This window comes from Topomyia yanbarensis, chromosome 3 (genome assembly GCF_030247195.1).
Source record: "Topomyia yanbarensis strain Yona2022 chromosome 3, ASM3024719v1, whole genome shotgun sequence".
In the NCBI taxonomy this organism is placed as follows: Eukaryota; Metazoa; Arthropoda; class Insecta; order Diptera; family Culicidae; genus Topomyia; species Topomyia yanbarensis.
The window spans coordinates 399708272-399729942 of NC_080672.1; the positions used below are offsets into that span (position 1 = coordinate 399708272).

Consider the following 21671-nt stretch of genomic DNA (forward strand, 5'->3'; position numbering starts at 1 on the left):
ATGCTGATGAAAATTCCATTTGTATTCAGAGACAATCCACCCAACCAGATAAGTTAAATGCTTTGGTTTTTGTTCGATGGAATGAGCAGTGTTTTAAATTACGAGAAACATGATCGTTTTGTATTACGTCGATATTGTTAGTTAGTTAGGGTTACCAAATAGGCTGAGAACAAATTAAGGACACATTAAATCCATTGTTAAAGCATCTAGCACTTAGTGTTCGGACACTTTATTAGTTTTGTGGCAATGGTCTTATTAGTGATATGATTTGGAAAGTTCAAACAGCGATTTTCTTGAAAAATACACGTGTTTCAGTTGGAAAAGCTTCGCCTTAACTCATTCATGCCCATGTTGTTTGGGGACAACAACGTTTTTAAACAGCTATAACTTTTGATTAAGGCAAAATTTGCTCACAAAAATAAGTAAGGCTAATAAATGTGACTATTGCCATTCATTTGAGCATTAATACTCGCAAGGACCAGCTCTAGAACTGAAGTTATAGTTATTAGTCTGATTGGATTCCGATGGAGCAGTGCTGCCAGGGACAGTTTACGTTGACGACGGAAAATGAATTTTTCATATATCTTCATTATGTTGCAATATTATTGAAAATTGATAAAACTTATCAATTTAGACTGTCTTTGGCTACATTTTCCACGCAATTGGACTATTATAAATATTCTAGGAGAATTGTATTGAACATTGGGAGGTAAAAATTGAGCAGCTTCTAACACTGCGAGGGAAGCATCTATCTTTATGAAAAAGACTTTTCGTGTTTCTTGGCCCCACCCTTTTCAAGGAAAAATAGTTTTGAAACCCTACATGATCGAGAAAAAAGTTGGGCATGAAAGGGTTAAAATGATCAGTAAAAAGTTGTGCTAGGTGTAAGATGAGAACAACATTTTTTTTTTTAAATTTGTTTCCTTTTTTATTAAGGACTAAGAGTGAGTTATTTTGCAGGTATTTTTTGTTTTTTTATGGTATTTCGAATATTTTTGCTCTTTTTGCTGTTATTGCTATCTCAACTACTCTTTTTCTATTTGTGATTTAACTGATATTTTTGTTGTTTTTGGCATTTATGGTATTTTTGATCCTTTTGCAATTTTGACTATTTTTGCCATTGTGCCGTTTTCTATCTTTGATTTTGCTCCTGTTTTTGGTGCTTTTTTAATTGTTATCTTCTCTTTATTTACAATTTGTTGCTATGTTCACTATTCATGCATTTTTGTTATTTTTGTCTCATTGTTTTCTTGCATTCGTAATTTTCTCGCAATTTGTAATTCTTTCGCATTTTTAGCTATTTGTGTTATTTTTTCTATTGCTGCTCTATTATAACTATTTTCGCTTTTTTGTTATTTTAGCTGTTTATGCTATTTTTGTAAGTTTATTGCTGCTAGTGAACAATAGTAAAAACTGCAGAAATATTTCAAATAACCAAATTATTTGAAATATTTCTGCTATTTTTACTGTTGTTGCCATTTTTGCTTTTATGTTATTTTTGCAATATTCGTTGATTTTGGTATATTTTTTGCTACTGCTGCTATTTTTGGTTATATTTCTGTTGTAAATTTTGTAATCTTTGTAATTTTAAATTTGTAATGTAAATTTTTGTAATTTTTGTAATTTTTGTAATTTTTGTAATTTTTGTAATTTTTGTAATTTTTGTAATTTTTGTAATTTTTGTAATTTTTGTAATTTTTGTAATTTTTGTAATTTTTGTAATTTTTGTAATTTTTGTAATTTTTGTAATTTTTGTAATTTTTGTAATTTTTGTAATTTTTGTAATTTTTGTAATTTTTGTAATTTTTGTAATTTTTGCAATTTTTGCAATTTTTGCAATTTTTGCAATTTTTGTAATTTTTGTAATTTTTGTGATTTTTGTAATTTTTGTAATTTTTGTAATTTTTGTAATTTTTGTAATTTTTGTATTGTTTGTGATTTTTGTAATTTTTGTAATTTTTGTAATTTTTGTAATTTTTGTAATTTTTGTAATTTTTGTAATTTTTGTAATTTTTGAAATTTTTGTAACTTTTGTGATTTTTGTAATTTTTATAATTTTTGTAATTTCTGTAATTTTTGTAATTTTTGTAATTTTTGTAATTTTTGTAATTTTTGTAATTTTTGTAATTTTTGTAATTTTTGTAATTTTTGTAATTTTTGTAATTTTTGTAATTTTTGTAATTTTTGTAATTTTTGTAATTTTTGTAATATTGTAATTTTTATAATTTTTGTAATTTTTGTAATTTTTGTAATTTTTGTAATTTTTGTAATTTTTGTAATTTTTGTAATTTTTGTAATTTTTGTAATTTTTGTAATTTTTGTAATTTTTGTAATTTTTGTAATTTTTGTAATTTTTGTAATTTTTGTAATTTTTGTAATTTTTGTAATTTTTGTAATTTTTGTAATTTTTGTAATTTTTGTAATTTTTGTAATTTTTGTAATTTTTGTAATTTTTGTAATTTTTGTAATTTTTGTAATTTTTGTAATTTTTGTAATTTTTGTAATTTTTGTAATTTTTGTAATTTTTGTAATTTTTGTAATTTTTGTAATTTTTGTAATTTTTGTAATTTTTGTAATTTTTGTAATTTTTGTAATTTTTGTAATTTTTGTAATTTTTGTAATTTTTGTAATTTTTGTAATTTTTGTAATTTTTGTAATTTTTGTAATTTTTGTAATTTTTGTAATTTTTGTAATTTTTGTAATTTTTGTAATTTTTGTAATTTTTGTAATTTTTGTAATTTTTGTAATTTTTGTAATTTTTGTAATTTTTGTAATTTTTGTAATTTTTGTAATTTTTGTAATTTTTGTAATTTTTGTAATTTTTGTAATTTTTGTAATTTTTGTAATTTTTGTAATTTTTGTAATTTTTGTAATTTTTGTAATTTTTGTAATTTTTGTAATTTTTGTAATTTTTGTAATTTTTGTGATTTTTGTAATTTTTGTAATTTTTGTAATTTTTGTAATTTTTGTAATTTTTGTAATTTTTGTAATTTTTGTAATTTTTGTAATTTTTGTAATTTTTGTAATTTTTGTAATTTTTGTAATTTTTGTAATTTTTGTAATTTTTGTAATTTTTGTAATTTTTGTAATTTTTGTAATTTTTGTAATTTTTGTAATTTTTGTAATTTTTGTAATTTTTGTAATTTTTGTAATTTTTGTAATTTTTGTAATTTTTGTAATTTTTGTAATTTTTGTAATTTTTGTAATTTTTGTAATTTTTGTAATTTTTGTAATTTTTGTAATTTTTGTAATTTTTGTAACTTGTGTAATTTTTGTAATTTTTGTATTTTTTGTAATTTTTGCAATTTTTGTAATTTTTGTAATTTTTGTAATTTTTGTAATTTTTGTAATTTTTGTAATTTTTGTAATTTTTGTAATTTTTGTAATTTTTGTAATTTTTGTAATTTTTGTAATTTTTGTAATTTTTGTAATTTTTGTAATTTTTGTAATTTTTGTAATTTTTGTAATTTTTGTAATTTTTGTAATTTTTGTAATTTTTGTAATTTTTGTAATTTTTGTAATTTTTGTAATTTTTGTAATTTTTGTAATTTTTGTAATTTTTGTAATTTTTGTAATTATTGTAATTTTTGTAATTTTTGTAATTTTTGTAATTTTTGTAATTTTTGTAATTTTTGTAATTTTTGTAATTTTTGTAATTTTTGTAATTTTTGTAATTTTTGTAATTTTTGTAATTTTTGTAATTTTTGTAATTTTTGTAATTTTTGTAATTTTTGTAATTTTTGTAATTTTTGTAATTTTTGTAATTTTTGTAATTTTTGTAATTTTTGTAATTTTTGTAATTTTTGTAATTTTTGTAATTTTTGTAATTTTTGTAATTTTTGTAATTTTTGTAATTTTTGTAATTTTTGTATTTTTTGTTATTTTTGTAATTTTTGTAATTTTTGTAATTTTTGTAATTTTTGTAATTTTTGTAATTTTTGTAATTTTTGTAATTTTTGTAATTTTTGTAATTTTTGTAATTTTTGTAATTTTTGTAATTTTTGTAATTTTTGTAATTTTTGTAATTTTTGTAATTTTTGTAATTTTTGTAATTTTTGTAATTTTTGTAATTTTTGTAATTTTTGTAATTTTTGTAATTTTTGTAATTTTTGTAATTTTTGTAATTTTTGTAATTTTTGTAATTTTTGTAATTTTTGTAATTTTTGTAATTTTTGTAATTTTTGTAATTTTTGTAATTTTTGTAATTTTTGTAATTTTTGTAATTTTTGTAATTTTTGTAATTTTTGTAATTTTTGTAATTTTTGTAATTTTTGTAATTTTTGTAATTTTTGTAATTTTTGTAATTTTTGTAATTTTTGTAATTTTTGTAATTTTTGTAATTTTTGTAATTTTTGTAATTTTTGTAATTTTTGTAATTTTTGTAATTTTTGTAATTTTTATAATTTTTGTAATTTTTGTAATTTTTGTAATTTTTGTAATTTTTGTAATTTTTGTAATTTTTGTAATTTTTGTAATTTTTGTAATTTTTGTAATTTTTGTAATTTTTGTAATTTTTGTAATTTTTGTAATTTTTGTAATTTTTGTAATTTTTGTAATTTTTGTAATTTTTGCAATTTTTGTAATTTTTGTAATTTTTGTAGTTTTTGTAATTTTTGTAATTTTTGTAATTTTTGTAATTTTTGTAATTTTTGTAATCTTCGCAATTTTTGTAATTTTTGTAATTTTTGTAATCTTTGTAATTTTTGTAATTTTTGTAATTTTTGTAATTTTTGTAATTTTTGTAATTTTTGTAATTTTTGTAATTTTTGTAATTTTTGTAATTTTTGTAATTTTTGTAATTTTTGTAATTTTTGTAATTTTTGTAATTTTTGTAATTTTTGTAATTTTTGTAATTTTTGTAATTTTTGTAATTTTTGTAATTTTTGTAATTTTTGTAATTTTTGTAATTTTTGTAATTTTTGTAATTTTTGTAATTTTTGTAATTTTTGTAATTTTTGTAATTTTTGTAATTTTTGTAATTTTTGTAATTTTTGTAATTTTTGTAATTTTTGTAATTTTTGTAATTTTTGTAATTTTTGTAATTTTTGTAATTTTTGTAATTTTTGTAATTTTTGTAATTTTTGTAATTTTTGTAATTTTTGTAATTTTTGTAATTTTTGTAATTTTTGTAATTTTTGTAATTTTTGTAATTTTTGTAATTTTTGTAATTTTTGTAATTTTTGTAATTTTTGTAATTTTTGTAATTTTTGTAATTTTTGTAATTTTTGTAATTTTTGTAATTTTTGTAATTTTTGTAATTTTTGTAATTTTTGTAATTTTTGTAATTTTTGTAATTTTTGTAATTTTTGTAATTTTTGTAATTTTTGTAATTTTTGTAATTTTTGTAATTTTTGTAATTTTTGTAATTTTTGTAATTTTTGTAATTTTTGTAATTTTTGTAATTTTTGTAATTTTTGTAATTTTTGTAATTTTTGTAATTTTTGTAATTTTTGTAATTTTGTAATTTTTGTAATTTTTGTAATTTTTGTAATTTTTGTAATTTTTGTAATTTTTGTAATTTTTGTAATTTTTGTAATTTTTGTAATTTTTGTAATTTTTGTAATTTTTGTAATTTTTGTAATTTTTGTAATTTTTGTAATTTTTGTAATTTTTGTAATTTTTGTAATTTTTGTAATTTTTGTAATTTTTGTAATTTTTGTAATTTTTGTAATTTTTGTAATTTTTGTAATTTTTGTAATTTTTGTAATTTTTGTAATTTTTGTAATTTTTGTAATTTTTGTAATTTTTGTAATTTTTGTAATTTTTGTAATTTTTGTAATTTTTGTAATTTTTGTAATTTTTGTAATTTTTGTAATTTTTGTAATTTTTGTAATTTTTGTAATTTTTGTAATTTTTGTAATTTTTGTAATTTTTGTAATTTTTGTAATTTTTGTAATTTTTGTAATTTTTGTAATTTTTGTAATTTTTGTAATTTTTGTAATTTTTGTAATTTTTGTAATTTTTGTAATTTTTGTAATTTTTGTAATTTTTGTAATTTTTGTAATTTTTGTAATTTTTGTAATTTTTGTAATTTTTGTAATTTTTGTAATTTTTGTAATTTTTGTAATTTTTGTAATTTTTGTAATTTTTGTAATTTTTGTAATTTTTGTAATTTTTGTAATTTTTGTAATTTTTGTAATTTTTGTAATTTTTGTAATTTTTGTAATTTTTGTAATTTTTGTAATTTTTGTAATTTTTGTAATTTTTGTAATTTTTGTAATTTTTGTAATTTTTGTAATTTTTGTAATTTTTGTAATTTTTGTAATTTTTGTAATTTTTGTAATTTTTGTAATTTTTGTAATTTTTGTAATTTTTGTAATTTTTGTAATTTTTGTAATTTTTGTAATTTTTGTAATTTTTGTAATTTTTGTAATTTTTGTAATTTTTGTAATTTTTGTAATTTTTGTAATTTTTGTAATTTTTGTAATTTTTGTAATTTTTGTAATTTTTGTAATTTTTGCAATTTTTGTAATTTTTGTAATTTTTGTAATTTTTGTAATTTTTGTGATTTTTGTAATTTTTGTAATTTTTGTAATTTTTGTAATTTTTGTAATTTTTGTAATTTTTGAAATTTTTGTAATTTTTGTAATTTTTGTAATTTTTGTAATTTTTGTAATCTTTGTAATTTTTGTAATTTTTGTAATTTTTGTAATTTTTGTAATTTTTGTAATTTTTGTAATTTTTGTAATTTTTGTAATTTTTGTAATTTTAGTAATTTTAGTAATTTTAGTAATTTTTGTAATTTTTGTAATTTTTGTAATTTTTGTAATTTTTGTAATTTTTGTAATTTTTGTAATTTTTGTAATTTTTGTAATTTTTGTAATTTTAGTAATTTTTGTAATTTTTGCAATTTTTGTAATTTTTGTAATTTTTGTAATTTTTGTAATTTTTGTAATTTTTGTAATTTTTGTAATTTTTGTAATTTCTGTAATTTTTGTAATTTTTGTAATTTTTGTAATTTTTGTAATTTTTGTAATTTTTGTAATTTTTGTAATTTTTGTAATTTTTGTAATTTTTGTAATTTTTGTAATTTTTGTAATTTTTGTAATTTTTGTAATTTTTGTAATTTTTGTAATTTTTGTAATTTTTGTAATTTTTGTAATTTTTGTAATTTTTGTAATTTTTGTAATTTTTGTAATTTTTGTAATTTTTGTAATTTTTGTAATTTTTGTAATTTTTGTAATTTTTGTAATTTTTGTAATTTTTGTAATTTTTGTAATTTTTGTAATTTTTGTAATTTTTGTAATTTTTGTAATTTTTGTAATTTTTGTAATTTTTGTAATTTTTGTAATTTTTGTAATTTTTGTAATTTTTGTAATTTTTGTAATTTTTGTAATTTTTGTAATTTTTGTAATTTTTGTAATTTTTGTAATTTTTGTATTTTTTGTATTTTTTGTATTTTTTGTAATTTTTGTAATTTTTGTAATTTTTGTAATTTTTGTAATTTTTGTAATTTTTGTAATTTTTGTAATTTTTGTAATTTTTGTAATTTTTGTAATTTTTGCAATTTTTGTATTTTTTGTAATTTTTGTAATTTTTGTAATTTTTGTAATTTTTGTAATTTTTGTAATTTTTGTAATTTTTGTAATTTTTGTAATTATTGTAATTTTTGTAATTTTTGTAATTTTTGTAATTTTTGTAATTTTTGTAATTTTTGTATTTTTTGTATTTTTTGTAATTTTTGTAATTTTTGTAATTTTTGTAATTTTTGTAATTTTTGTAATTTTTGTAATTTTTGTAATTTTTGTAATTTTTGTAATTTTTGTAATTTTTGTAATTTTTGTAATTTTGTAATTTTTGTGATTTTTGTAATTTTTGTAATTTTTGTAATTTTTGTAATTTTTGTAATTTTTGTAATTTTTGTAATTTTTGTAATTTTTGTAATTTTTGTGATTTTTGTAATTTTTGTAATTTTTGTAATTTTTGTAATTTTTGTAATTTTTGTAATTTTTGTAATTTTTGTAATTTTTGTAATTTTTGTAATTTTTGTAATTTTTGTAATTTTTGTAATTTTTGTAATTTTTGTAATTTTTGTAATTTTTGTAATTTTTGTAATTTTTGTAATTTTTGTAATTTTTGTAATTTTTGTAATTTTTGTAATTTTTGTAATTTTTGTAATTTTTGTAATTTTTGTCTTTTGTAGTTTTGTTTGCGTTCCAATTCTACTTTAAAAACCCACGCTGCTGAATGTGCCCTATGGAATTTGATCGGTTTAAAAAACTTATTCTTCTTATAAAAATAAAAACCATTCTTGGTCCCAGCTCCTCAATCGCCCCACCAAAATCTCAAACTAACCCTCGCATTTAAGTGAACACAAATCTAATTGAGTCCGTCAGTTCTTTAGAAATATCTACAAAAGCATGCTATCAGGTGCCTTAGTGATGGAAACGCATCATGTATATCTGAAATTTGAAACATTTGCCAATAGGTTAATTACCCTACAAACCGTCAAAAACATTTTGACATCAGAATTACCAGTCAAACGCACACACAAGCACAAAAATAAATTATTTTTCCCAACTCTAACTAACAAACTGCACACATGTCACACCCTGCGATGTGCTGAGCTGAATCCAAACCCACCCTACCAACATCATTTTGTAAATCATCGAGTGTATACAATTCTAACCATACCATAGCATCACTATACTCGTTCGTTTCACACCGCACGCGTGACAAGCTTAGCACACAGCAAAGAAACGAAAGTAAATTCGAATATGGTTAACAGTTTTTAACCGCCTATTGCGCCGTCCGAACATTATAGCCAAGGTGTTGCTCGTTTGACAAGCAAGCGACGAATGATCCAAGCGGACACGCGTATTTGATTGATTCTTTCAGGTGCCACACCCTCCATATTGATGGCTTTAGCTAACTAACGAGCGATCTGCGCTTGACGGGCGACTGCAATCATCCACCAAATTGAACTATAAATACGACTGAGCATGCTGTCCAAGTAGCTCGATGTGGGAACAAAACGACTCTAAAGTGTCAGTTTTTCGAAGGGAGTGTGTTGGAATTAATGTGTTTTATCGTTTTCCATCTTGCACAACTTTTTAAAGACTGCTCGTAGCGATACAAAACTTTCACCACTGAATCCTATGTATTTTTCAGATGAATCGCCATCACAACATCCTAATTCCTACTAATAGATGCGCTGCTACGGAATAAATAAAGTGCCCGAATTTCAAGTGAAGCAAACTTCATTTATTGTATGGTAAAAGATCTTTTGGTTGCCAAGAGTCTGATGGATTAATCTTTTGTCTTCTGCTGGCAGGAGTTGATCGTAGGCAGTGTTACTACGAATCGCTCAAGTCTATCAACATGCCTCACGGCAAAGACAGACTTGTCCCTCCTTACCATGCGAACCGACAATATTTTAGGTACGAGGAATATTTCTATACTAATGCATTTTTTGAGTTTTGGGATTTTAGTTGATCTGCTGGACTTCCATCGTGATCACCGCAAGCCTCCTAAATATAAAATAGTTTCATGGAACAGGTCATAACTCCACCAGTCATTATATTTTTATAAACTAATGCTTTTTTCACCGAAAAATGAACTATCAACTTTGATGTGATAAAATCATTGCTACACACCTTTAAAAAATTCAGACGTTCCTCAATTTTTTCTCCGAAAAAGGTATGTAATCTACTTATATATCCCATAGCAATGATGTTGAAGATAAATCTCTGGTCAACTCAATGCTCGAGAGGATTCATAAGTTAATGATTTCTTCGAACGGATATAATGTGCTACTAATAGCATTTACTGAAAGATTATCACTATCAGGAAAATCCTGATCGTTAGTACTACTACGATGCGCATTTGTTCATCGGTTAGGGACATCGCAAATTTTCAACGAATTCGCAACTTTGATTTTGCATCACTGGAAGGCAAAAACTAACTGCTTTCAAAACACTCCAGAACCGAGCACTAGAGGCGCTACTATAAAATAAAATGAGCATCCGGATTCCAGCTGCAACAAACTATGGCTATCAAACTAGCAATTCCAGAGAAATTAAAAACGATCTCGGTTTTTTGGCGTTTAAAATCACTAGCCGGAGGCAAAAAACGTGCTGAATGTATTATTTCTGTTTGTCCACCCACATTTTCCCACGGATTGCCAAAGGACACCATAGCAGCAGCAAAATCATCCCGCAACTATGTGATAAGCTTACAAATTGCCTCATTAATATCGTATAATTAGCTTTTGATTGCGCACGGATTGAAAGAAAGCTAATCTGCCGGTCGTTTTCCTGCACTGAATTGATCATGGCCCAGTTGGTGGGAGGGGACGGATCGAAAACGAAATGGCAATCTATTCCAAGTGGTAACTTTGTATGGCGATGCATTTATATGGCGCTCAATGTCACACGACTGTGACACAAATTAGCTCCAATCAATAAACCAGAGCGAATATTGAAACCAGCATCAGATTAATTATTTATTATGTTCCGGGGGACACCTTCCCCATGGGGGTGGGTGGGTAACAAATATCATAGCTGGACAATTTTCTACCCACCGGATCATATTTGTCATTTGTGTGTCAATAAATGCGAGTGATGTTTGTTAATTAGCATATTTAAGTCGAACATAAAAAAAATCCGGATGGCTACAAAGTTTTTGCTAATTAATGTTTTCATGCTACCCCGAATAAGCTCGCTGGAATGTTGACCACAGCTGGTTGAGCGGGGGTGGATTTAATTGTTGTTTCGGATGCACACCACATTTAAATCTCGTTTGTTGTTCAATCATTCATTCATTCAAATCGAATCATCAACATCATCATCATCGTCGTTCAACGGAAGCTGCATTTGGAAGTTTGTTTTATTGCTAATTGGTTTCTGGTAGCAAACGTGATTGGAGTAGCTGCTTTAAACTAGCTATCGATTTGGGGGCAAGTAGGGAAAGATTGACACGTTAAGGTTAAATTGCATGACCGTAATTTAAGATCAAACAAAACAAAATCAAGCAAAATTTTTTTTGATGGTTTTAGTGAAAATACGGTTTAAAATCCGTTTCTGAAATCTAAAGAGTGTGTCGATACAGTTCGGGTTAAACACTGGTGGTTAACGGGTCGCTCTCATCACTGGTATTAACAATTCCGCGTTCACGAGTGATTTTTCTCTTTAATTAAATGGATTGTATTTTTCTCGAGTTAAATAAACTGCAAACTGATTGTACGAAACAAAAGGGCTCATCGAAAACAGTGGTTAACAATAGGCGACAACGTGGGCGAACGAACAAGTAGCCATCTTGGTCAAAAGCAACGTGGTCTACAAACAAAGGCAGCCAAAGCTGGGACTGCGCCACCCGAACGATAGTCGGAGACAGAAAGAGGAACGGAGATACAAAAGGGCAACGCACTAATCATGCAACCGGAACCTTTTCCCCATGACTGGGCCGAGGACCATCACTTAGTCACACTTTACCGCAGTATTTAAATTCCGGGGACGTCATTGATCAACCAACTCTGCTTATGCATGCTGTTAGCGGGATGAACGGGGTTGAATAGAGACTACCGTCGAACCCCTTTTGCTATATTTAAATCGGTACAAGCGGTCCTGCAATCTGATCCAAATAAGGTACTAACGGCAGTAAAGAAGCTCGAGGAACAAGGTATGTGCTCCGCACAAAAGCATATCAAGCGTTGATTGGCATGAAAGCTTTAGCCAATGGACAACCCATCGAAGTCATTCCACACCCTACACTTAACCTAGTTCAGGGGGCGATATACGATCCTGACACGGTGAATATGAATGCTGACGAACTACTCGAAGAACTGAAGGGGCAGAATGTAACAGCGATCAGACGTATTACGAAACTATTGGACGGAAAGGTACGAATACTCCACTTTCAGTATTGTCGTCGTCGGTTCTTTTCTCCCCGAATTTATTTACATGGGCCTAGTTCGGAATAAAATCCGCCCGTACTACCCCGCGCCCATGATGTGCTACAATTGTGGCAAATTTGGCCATGGTAGCCGCTCGTGTCCCAATCAACAAGTCTGCCTCAACTGTGGAGAACAGCAGACGAGTAAGGATCATCCATGCAAAAATGTGAGCAAATGCATTAACTGCGAGGGAGAGCATTTCACGCGAGATCGTAAATGCCCAACCTACTTTGAAGAAGAAAGTGTGATAAAAATTAAAGTATCGAATAATATCTCATTTCCCGAAGCAAGAGCGCTAATATCGAAAAAACCATCTACCGTTAGCTATGCCGAAACAGTGAGGGATCGGCTGAATCCGAACACTGATGACAAAGACAGAACAATAAAAATACTTCGTGAAGAGCTCGCAAGAGCTAAGCAGGTCAGCAAAAGGCAATCAAATGGCCATAGCAAAGACACCGAAATTCGCTTGTTAAAAGCACAATACGAAGACACAAAAGAACAACTCGCTGAAGCCCTGGGGGAAATAGCGGCACTCAGAGGAGCTTTTAGAGAAATGAGCAAAAGAGCAAACCTCGAAACACAAACTCAACTAAGCAGCAGCTCACAATCAGCCCCACTCAAGAAGCAAACTGGTACCGGAAAAATCCAGCCCCCAACAAACCAGATGGACATGTCAGAAGAGAATCCCGCAAAAATGAACCACGAGAACACGAAACAAAACAGGAAAAGAATAAAGAACCGAAATAAAAATAGAGAAGACAAATCTAGAAGCCCCCTGAAGAAAGCTGTGACGAATGAAAATCTACCCGCACCCGGTAGCCCAATTCAAGATTGTTCGATTTCAGATCCAGTTCCTCCGAATCATATGGCATTTCCAGCAAGGAAGCAAAGGGTAATCGTAAATCACCAATCGAGTTCTCAGATTAATAAAACCAAGAAATTACCCAAACACCAAGAAGCAGAACAACTTAAAATACAGCATGAATAATAGTAGCAGAATCACCGCGATACAAAATAATATCTTACCAATTTACCAACTACAAACAATTTACAACACCATAACACGCCCACTTGCGCTGACCCCGACCGGAGAAGTTCCGGGTCCCCTCGATGAGCCTCCGGCGGCTGTTGGCCCGGGACCATCGCTTAATATCCAGGCAAGTACTTATAACAATACAACGACCAGCAACAACACTGTCCCCCATGGTTCTTCACAGAAAAACTACTTACCAACAAAATGTATACGGTGCATCTTTCGGTGGACCACGTGAACGCCTCAGCTGCCCCGCTGGTAGTCGGGGCTTCTTGTAGGCGGCCGGTCTGCTCGAGAACCCACTCACAAACACCACCTGATGTCCTACTGGGTCTCCCTGAAACTGAAATCTCTCACTCTGAACACAATCCTGCCCTAGTACCTTCCACAGCCCAACACACTGAGACTGACCGTTTGACCAGAGAGATCGTTAGCAGAATGGAAAACATCAGCCCTACGCCATACACGTGGGTGGACAAATGTGATCATACAGAAACCCAACATCACAAAACAGTTGCTACATCAGCCATGAGTGTCATAACCCCGTCATACAGTGCCGAGCCCTCGATGCCCAGTGCGACGACAAACTCGGATCTTTCCCGGGTAAGTAATTTTACTCCATCTCTCGCCATCAACAAACTGGCGCAGTGTCTCCCTTAGTACAATTTACCAATGCATAGGGTGATGAACCTATTTGCGCCATGTTTCTATTATCACCCTACCCATTTGAAGCCGTTGGTTAGAGCAGTGTCTGCCATCTTTGTTCAACGCATTGAGTCAAATGGTAGCGCAATAATAGGGGCACTCGATTCGAGTTTTCATTGTACTCAAACACGAGAATTTTACTGTTTTCAACGCATTTGTGTTATTATATTGGTTCTTAACAACGAAGCAAAGCGGTTGATGTCAATTTTCACGCATTCCATTGATTGTAAGGCAAGAAATTACTGAATTAGTGAGGCACCTTGCTTAGTATGGTGAAAATAGGCTCATCACCCTATATGAGTAATCTCTCGCCAGCGTCCCCGCCATTTTCGGTAGGGACGGAGGTCCAGGGAGGAAAGAGTGGAGCACCCGGAGGAAGAGTCCCCCAGTGTTAGAGAGCAAAGATGCACCCACAGCGCAGTTCAAATTAGAATCAGAAGTACAACACAACCACCAACGATAAGCAGGGGAAACTGCACGCTAATGATTCAGTGGAACATCTATGGTCTTAGAATTAATTATGGTGACCTACAACTCATCATTACCCAAGAGAAACCCATATGTCTGGCAATACAAGAGTCTGACATCAGGGATGGTACAGTACTGAATTCCTGGTTCGGTCACCAATACATTTGGGAATCACGTAGAGGCAGCAACACCCATCAGACGGTTGACCTAGGCACGAGAGCCGATCTACCATCGGAACCAGTAAACCTGACAACGGATCTGCTCACAGTGGCACGACGAATAGGCTTCCCTGTGGAATGTACGGTAGTCTCGATATATTTACCGCAGGATATCCGAGATGAGAAAAATAAACTGCGATCGCTCATCAGACAACTACCTCCCCCCTTCATAATAACGGGGAATTTCAACGCTCATCACACGACATGTGGCTCAAAGAGATGCTGCAGACGAGGTAACGCAATAATGGAGGTAGTTGTAGACTTTGGGGCAATTATACTAAACGATGGAAGCTCCACTTTCTTTAGAGGCAAAGCCGCCTCCGCACTGGACCTTACTATAGTATCAGCCTCGATAGTGGGAGCATGTGGTTGGACGATATCCACGGACAAAGGAAGTAGTGACCACTTCCCAACGATAATTACCTACGATAGCACGCCACCGACCACTCTTCGAAGAAAGCGCTGGATATACGAACGGGCTGATTGGACAACATATGAACAAAACATGTCGACCGCTCTAAACCGTGTTCGCGACTATTCACCGGAAGCAGGAGCGGATCCAGAAAAAAATTTCGGAGGGGGTCCGAAATTTCGATTTTGAAATGTTCATTGTAAAATAAGTAATATGTAATACCCTCATTTAATTAAAATCAGCTTTGGTAAACGAATCTGATGTGGAATGTTTTAGAATTTAGAATGAATTTAAAATAGAAACTACTTTAAAAATTTCTCATGAAGTTAAAAAATTTTGGATCCGCCACTGACCGGAAGCGATGGCAGAATTGATCATCCAACCCGCGAGAAACAGCATACCACAGACCAGCGGAACACCACCTCGACGAGCGGTACACTGGTGGAACCCAGAAGTTGGTTTGATACTGAAGAAAAGAAGTAAGGCACTCCGTCTACTAAAAAAACTCCTGTAGATCACATACTGTGGGAAGAACGGTCACAACACTCAGGAATGAGGGAAGAATAGCGGTCGAAGAAGCGAAGGCTGCAAGCTGGGCCAAGTTCCTTGATGGCATCAGCACAGACTCCTCCACTCAGGAGTTATGGAGACGGGTAAACGCCCTAAGTGGCAAGCGACGGTAAACTGGATTTTCTTTCAATATTGATGGCACATTGCACAACAATAACGGATCCCACTGCAATTGCGAATGAAATTGGCAAATACTTCCAGAGTTTATTTTCGGATGAACTCCAACCTGCGTCCTTTGTGAGACGGAAAGAAAAAATGAATGCCAAAACATTTTTCACCACAGATGCTAGCGAGGATTACAACCGCCCTCTCTCCGGAATGGAAATGGCGGTGGCTTTAAACAATCGGCTGGACATGACGATGTCGGGTACCCGATGCTTCGCCATCTTCCGGGAAGTGGTAGAGCAAAGCTTTTGGACAGTTGTAACAGAATCTGGGAAGGCGGGTCCTTCCCAGATAGCTGACGACGAGCGTTGGTTGTCCCCATTCCCAAAAAAAATGGCCAATCCAGGGAACCAAGTGACTTCAGACCAATAAATCTTTTGTCTTGTGTTGCAAAAACAATGGAAAGGATGGTTAATAGGCGACTAACCACCTTGCTCGAGGAGAGGAATCTTTTAGACCGCAGACAGTTCGCGTTTAGAAAAGGACTTGGAATGGGGATTCATTTGGGGTCCTTGGGTGAGACTCTTAACCAAGCACTCGATGAAGATCTCCATGCGGATATAGCCATTAGAGTGCCCAGAAAAATAAAGAATTTTTGAAAACTCACTCGGCCCACCACTGAGTCAATTCCTAGTCCCACCAGGAGTACTTGCTCCAAATTTGAAGCAAATCGGACAAATCTAGCTACCGGACCAACGGGCCTGAAGTTTGTATGGAATTTTTCGATAATTTACATGGAGAAAACCCACTAGCTCGCATTTTCACCGCTAGGTGGCACTGTATGCATCGTATTATCACTGTAAGTGAAAATAAGAAAGATAATTTAATTGTCTACAACTTTGTCGAAGACTGCTAGTCAATCTGGCTTTGTTGAAAGAAGTTATTAAACTTTTAACAAAGTGATGTCTGAGTCAGTTTTGCATGGGGCCTAGCAGTGCATGGCAGTGTATCAGTACTAGGTTCTAAAGAATTGCAGTACATAATACGAATTATGTTTTGGTTATTAAAATTTAGTTCCACCTGTGACCGCATAGATGGCGCCAACTAACTTTTCAACGGAGAGAGATAGAAATTAGGTGTCTTCTACAAAGTTGTAGAACAAGCCTTTTGCAGTAATTCTTCCAAACATCTCGATATTTTATCTCTCTCCGTTGAAAAGTTAGTGTTGGCGCCATCTATGCGGTCACAGGGGGAACTATAATTTTCAAACCAAAACATAACTCGTACTATGTACTACAATTCTTCCGAACATACTATTGAGCTAAATCTAACCATTATTCCACAAAATGTTTAGTTTGTTAGAACCTAGTACTGATACACTGCCATGCACTGCTAGGCCCCATGCAAAACTGACTCAGACATCACTTCGTTAAAAGTTTAATAACTTTTCTTGTTCGAGTCGGATCGCTTTGCAGTCTTCAACAAAGTTGTAGATAATAGAATTATCTTCTTAAGTTTCACTTTTGGTGATAATCTGATGTATACAGTGCCACCTAGCGGGGAAAATGTGCGAAAGTGGTTTTTCTCAATGTAAATTGTCGAAAAATCCCATACAAACTTCAAGCACTTTGGTCCGGTAGCTAGACTTGTTCGATTTGGCTCAAATTTGGAGCAGACACTCCTGGTGGGACTAGGAATCGACTCAGGGGTGGGCCGATGGGGGTCATTTTTATCTGTCACTCTAATAGCCATACTAGATATCTCGAAAGCCTGTAATAGCGTCTGGTGAACAGGAGTACTGCAACAACTACACCAATGGGGAATTAAGGGAAATCTTTGTCAAGAAATCTGTGACCCCCTAATAACGATATGTTGAGTACCGGGCCATTGTGGGATCCGTGGAAATCATGAGGCCGATTACCTTGCATTGTGCGGACGGAGATCAAGGAAAATGGCTACTAAAACAGTGCCAACGGCGGACATCAATCAGGCATTTAGAAAAAAAGTAGAGGATCACTTCGTGCTGCACTGGAGAGGGACGAGAGGGCATACACAAAAGATAAAAGGAGACATAGATAAATGGAAAGATAGGGAAAAGACAATTGAACAAAAGGTACTGTCCAGACTTCGCGTAGGACATGCACAGCCGAGCACTCAGCTAACAAAGCTTTTACAGAGATCTAAGTAGAAGTGACGTTTGTTTTGGATGAACTCGGTAAATATTTCGCTGAAAATGTGTAAATTAACGCCACTTTGCTGAGCTATCAGGTTGAAAAATTTTACTGACTGTTCAGCTGTGCGGAAATTACCGAACTGAATTGAGTGTGTACCCGTGTAACACATGCCCACACAATATCTCGGGTGGATCCTCCAAAGTGCTTAACCTGCAATACGAGAATGACGGTTGAGCATATACTGATTAACTGTAGGGAATTAGAAGAATTAAAAGGGAAATACGACCTAGCATATTCAATTAGAGACATTTTGGAGAATGACCCAGCCACTGAAGAAAAGCTGATAGGTTTCTTGAAAGAGGCCAATCTATTCACAATGATCTAATCATGGACCCACCGCCGCACGCCGAGTGGAAATGGACACGTCTATGGCCAGCAGGTGCATAAAACCCAGCTGATCGAACACTATGGTCTCTCAACCCAACCAACTAGTGATGCAGAGAATGTCGCCCATTGTCCACTTATGTAGGGGATAAGATAATTGTTGTGAAAACTGAAATGTATATGTTCTTATATTAATAATAGTGAATGACCTTCAAGGTAAAAACTAATAAATAAATAAATTAATTAATAAATAAATGTGTCGATAATTATTGCGACACTTTCAAACTTGCGTAACTTTTTTCATACTTGATCGAAATTAACCAAATCTTATTTAGAGTGTACCGTATACATCCGCTTAGATGTGCAGCTGTCAGTAAGATTTGGAACGATATGGACAAAATCAGTAAGCCGATCGCGAATGCATTTTGTTGGCTCGGTTATCGTATAGCGCTCTCAGAAAATGAATATACATAATTTTACCGTTTCAAATGTCTTCCAAAGGTTTCAGGAACGGATGATGAATGGAATACAAGCTAAAAGCTATACAAAAACCGGAAACAAAGCAAAAAACCTACAATTTGGACAAGAAAATGGTTAAAATATATTTGATCAGGAAATAGACAACCCTGTTTTACTAACTGGCAGTTTTCCTAGTCAGATCGTCGTTGGGAATGAAAAAAAGCGTTTCGAAACCTACTATTGTATATGAGCAGGAATATTCACAAATTTGTAATGAAAAAAACCAAAACTTTCCCCAAACACCCAGTACCAACGTCAATGAGCATTATTTTGTACTGCTGCAAAACAACACTCACATTCAGCATCCTACATCAAACAACGTCAATTTCTGTGAAGCACTACATACTATACAACTCATCCTTGGCAACGTTTCATAACCGCCCCCACGTCCCAACACCAGAAAACTACGTCATCACCACCGGATAAAGTACAGAAAAGCTGATTTACAGATGCAGAAAACAAATCCCTTTGATGGCTTTGAATCCATCCATCCATCCACCCACCGAGCCCACCTGAATGAACCGCTCGGATGGATTTCCAGTGGCACTCCACCGACCATGAACTTGCTTGTCCCAATTCGGGTGGATGTCCTAGCTGCACACTATCAGGCACTAGGTAGGACTATTATTAGCTGAGAGCGAACGGTACGGTTCAAGTTGTGTCCTTTCCGATATTTTCGGTGCCCATCATAGTTAGTACCTAAACAAGTGAGATTCTGGCTTCTGATGTGCCCGCCACCAGGCTAACGAAGCATTGAGTACAAATATGAAAAACGATGTAACTACGTTTGGGTGAAAACCATGTACCGGTTCTAATGTAGGACGGGGATATGATGACGTACTTTTTCGTGTACAAATTTGTATACCGCAAGCATTATATTCAATGGTGTGCTTTCCAGGGTGCGGGAAAGAGATAGAGCAAACATCTCGTTATCCTAGCAAGATGGAAAGCCATACAACGAAAAACGTTTAACGAAAATGGCCTCAACAGCACTTAGCGCATTGACGAATGACGGCCGAAAGAAAAGGGTGCGTGGTGTTTTACCATTTGGTCGAGTGCCATTTTTTCCGAATAGCTACTATTTGTACTGTGCTATATTTTTCTTAGTGAAGAACAATTTTGGTAAAAATTTAAAATTTTCTTCATTAAGGAGAACATTATTTGAAACCATCCTTTGCGCATAAAATCTATTACTAAATTAGTTGTGGAATTTGCGTTTCGACTTCGTCTCATCAGTATCCGACACTAACTTAGACCCTAACTGCATTGACGCTAGCTCCAAAAATGGAGACGCTATTTGTGTTCCTGAGCAAACCCCCAGTCAATCGTGATTTTCTTGTGTCTCCGATTTTTGGAGCTAGCGTCAATCCGGCGCTAGCTCAGTCCCGTCACTAAGTTAGTGTCGGATTCTAATAAGACGAAGTCGAAACGCAAAATTCCATAACTGATTTTTTATTGGTGGTTCTTTTCTTAAAAATCTGCACTATTATTAACAATAGCTTAACAAGTTCCTAAAATCCGCGAATTCAACAAAATGCTGACGATTGTTATGTATGTAAATCAACTGTAATTCGGCCAAACAACATTCGACAAGAAGTGACCCGAAGGAACGCATGACAGCAAAAAAAAGCACTTACCTCGGTGATTGGTGAGGCCGGGTTCGGATGATCGGGACTTAGTTGTTTTTTGGTTGGTGATGCCTGCTGATGGATGCCGGACTGAACGGTGCTGGTGGTCTGCATGCTCTGTCCGAAACCTGGGAAGGTAGAGAGAAAAAAAAACAAATGAACAAACAGGAAAAAGTGAACGGAAAAAGTAAACGAACGGGTGCGAAGCGGCTAAAGAGCCATCGTCATCGGTTAGAATATATATTAGTAGCCCGATTTGGGGTTGCTGGAATGGGAAGCGATGAATAATGAAAAGTAAATATTAATTTAACTTGCAAAAAAGTGTTGAACCTAGATACCGAGGTGTGCGTTTTTTTCTTATGCAATTCATCACATTTAAGTTTTTCACGGCCATGGCTGAAAATGAATGAATTTTCTGAGTTTTAACTTTGTTGATGAAATCGTTTGACCCTCGTTGTACGAAATGGTTGCCGCAAACGAGTCACTCAATTTAAATTGTTTGTTTGGCAAGCGCGCTCAACGCATTCGTTTGACTAATTAAGATGGTTCGTTTTCTTTCCGGGAAGATTGTTTGAACTGATAGCAGACGCTAGGTTGGTTCTAATTTTAGCAAGATTTAAAATAAAACCTAACGCTTTAAAACTGCTGCACTTGGCTGCCTTCAATGAAGTTGTAGAACAACACATTTCAGACAAATTCACCCAATATATGAAAACTCTATCTTTCATAACTTGCATTTCGCACGAAATCTAAGAGTCAGCATTAGAGTGTTTCCTAAAAAAAACTTTTTCATTTATATAACTTTTGTTGTTTTTCGTTAGATATACCGAAAGAACTGGTTTTATTACAACCTTTCAGAAGATAGTAAAAATATTCGTATTAATAGTCTGAAGTGTATTTTACTTTATTTAGGTTATGTCTCTGATATTACCCACCCATCTATTTTATATCTTGTACAAAGCTGTAGTGTGGCTTTCTGGTGTCCTTGGCGAAGTATCTTTTTCTGGTCGCCTTTCGAACAATAATTTAGTGTGTATCTACATGGAAATGTCACACTCGTTCCTACTTATTTTATGACTTATCCGTGCCGGTAGCTACCCCGGTCAACTTGTGCCTGAGCTGATAAAATTATATTGTTGAAAGTTTCGGCATTTCTTATTGTTAGCAACATTGTCAGCAAATATAGGGTTACCAAAATCGTTAAGAGCAATTTAAGGGCACGTAGTATCGTTTTGATACGATCAGTAATAAGTTGTGTCATATGGAAGACGAGAACAGAAAATTGATCTTGCACACATCCACGTCGAAAACAAATTTCTGTAGCTCCTAGGATAAAAGTTTTATCTGGCACAAGAAAATTCAAGTGCGTGCTCACCGAAAAAATTGTGTAGAAACAGATGATCTGGCAAGGAATTTGCAGCTGCGTACTTAAACCCAAGCTTTTCACCCCTAAGAAAGCGGTGGACTTGAAGCCAATGAGGGTCTGGTTAGATTTTGCAAGCTGTCACTACAGCCTTGTTAAATTCCATCGCCGTGTTATAAGTATTTGCAAGCGAAAA

The 21671-nt window shown here is 31.8% G+C and overlaps 2 protein-coding genes across 7 annotated transcripts in view; both read right to left on the bottom strand.

Annotated features, from left to right (window-relative positions):
* Positions 1-21671, bottom strand: part of LOC131693720 (NADH-ubiquinone oxidoreductase 49 kDa subunit-like) — a 366118-nt gene that overhangs the window by 220943 nt on the left and 123504 nt on the right. The gene's annotated exons all lie outside the window — the stretch shown is intronic.
* Positions 1-21671, bottom strand: part of LOC131693718 (rap guanine nucleotide exchange factor 4-like) — a 352448-nt gene that overhangs the window by 146094 nt on the left and 184683 nt on the right. For all 6 annotated transcript variants that reach the window (XM_058981800.1, XM_058981798.1, XM_058981803.1 and 3 more), the window contains one exon: positions 20122-20240. In XM_058981800.1, coding sequence (XP_058837783.1) covers positions 20122-20240 — 119 coding nt within the window. The remainder of the gene's footprint in view (positions 1-20121; positions 20241-21671) is intronic.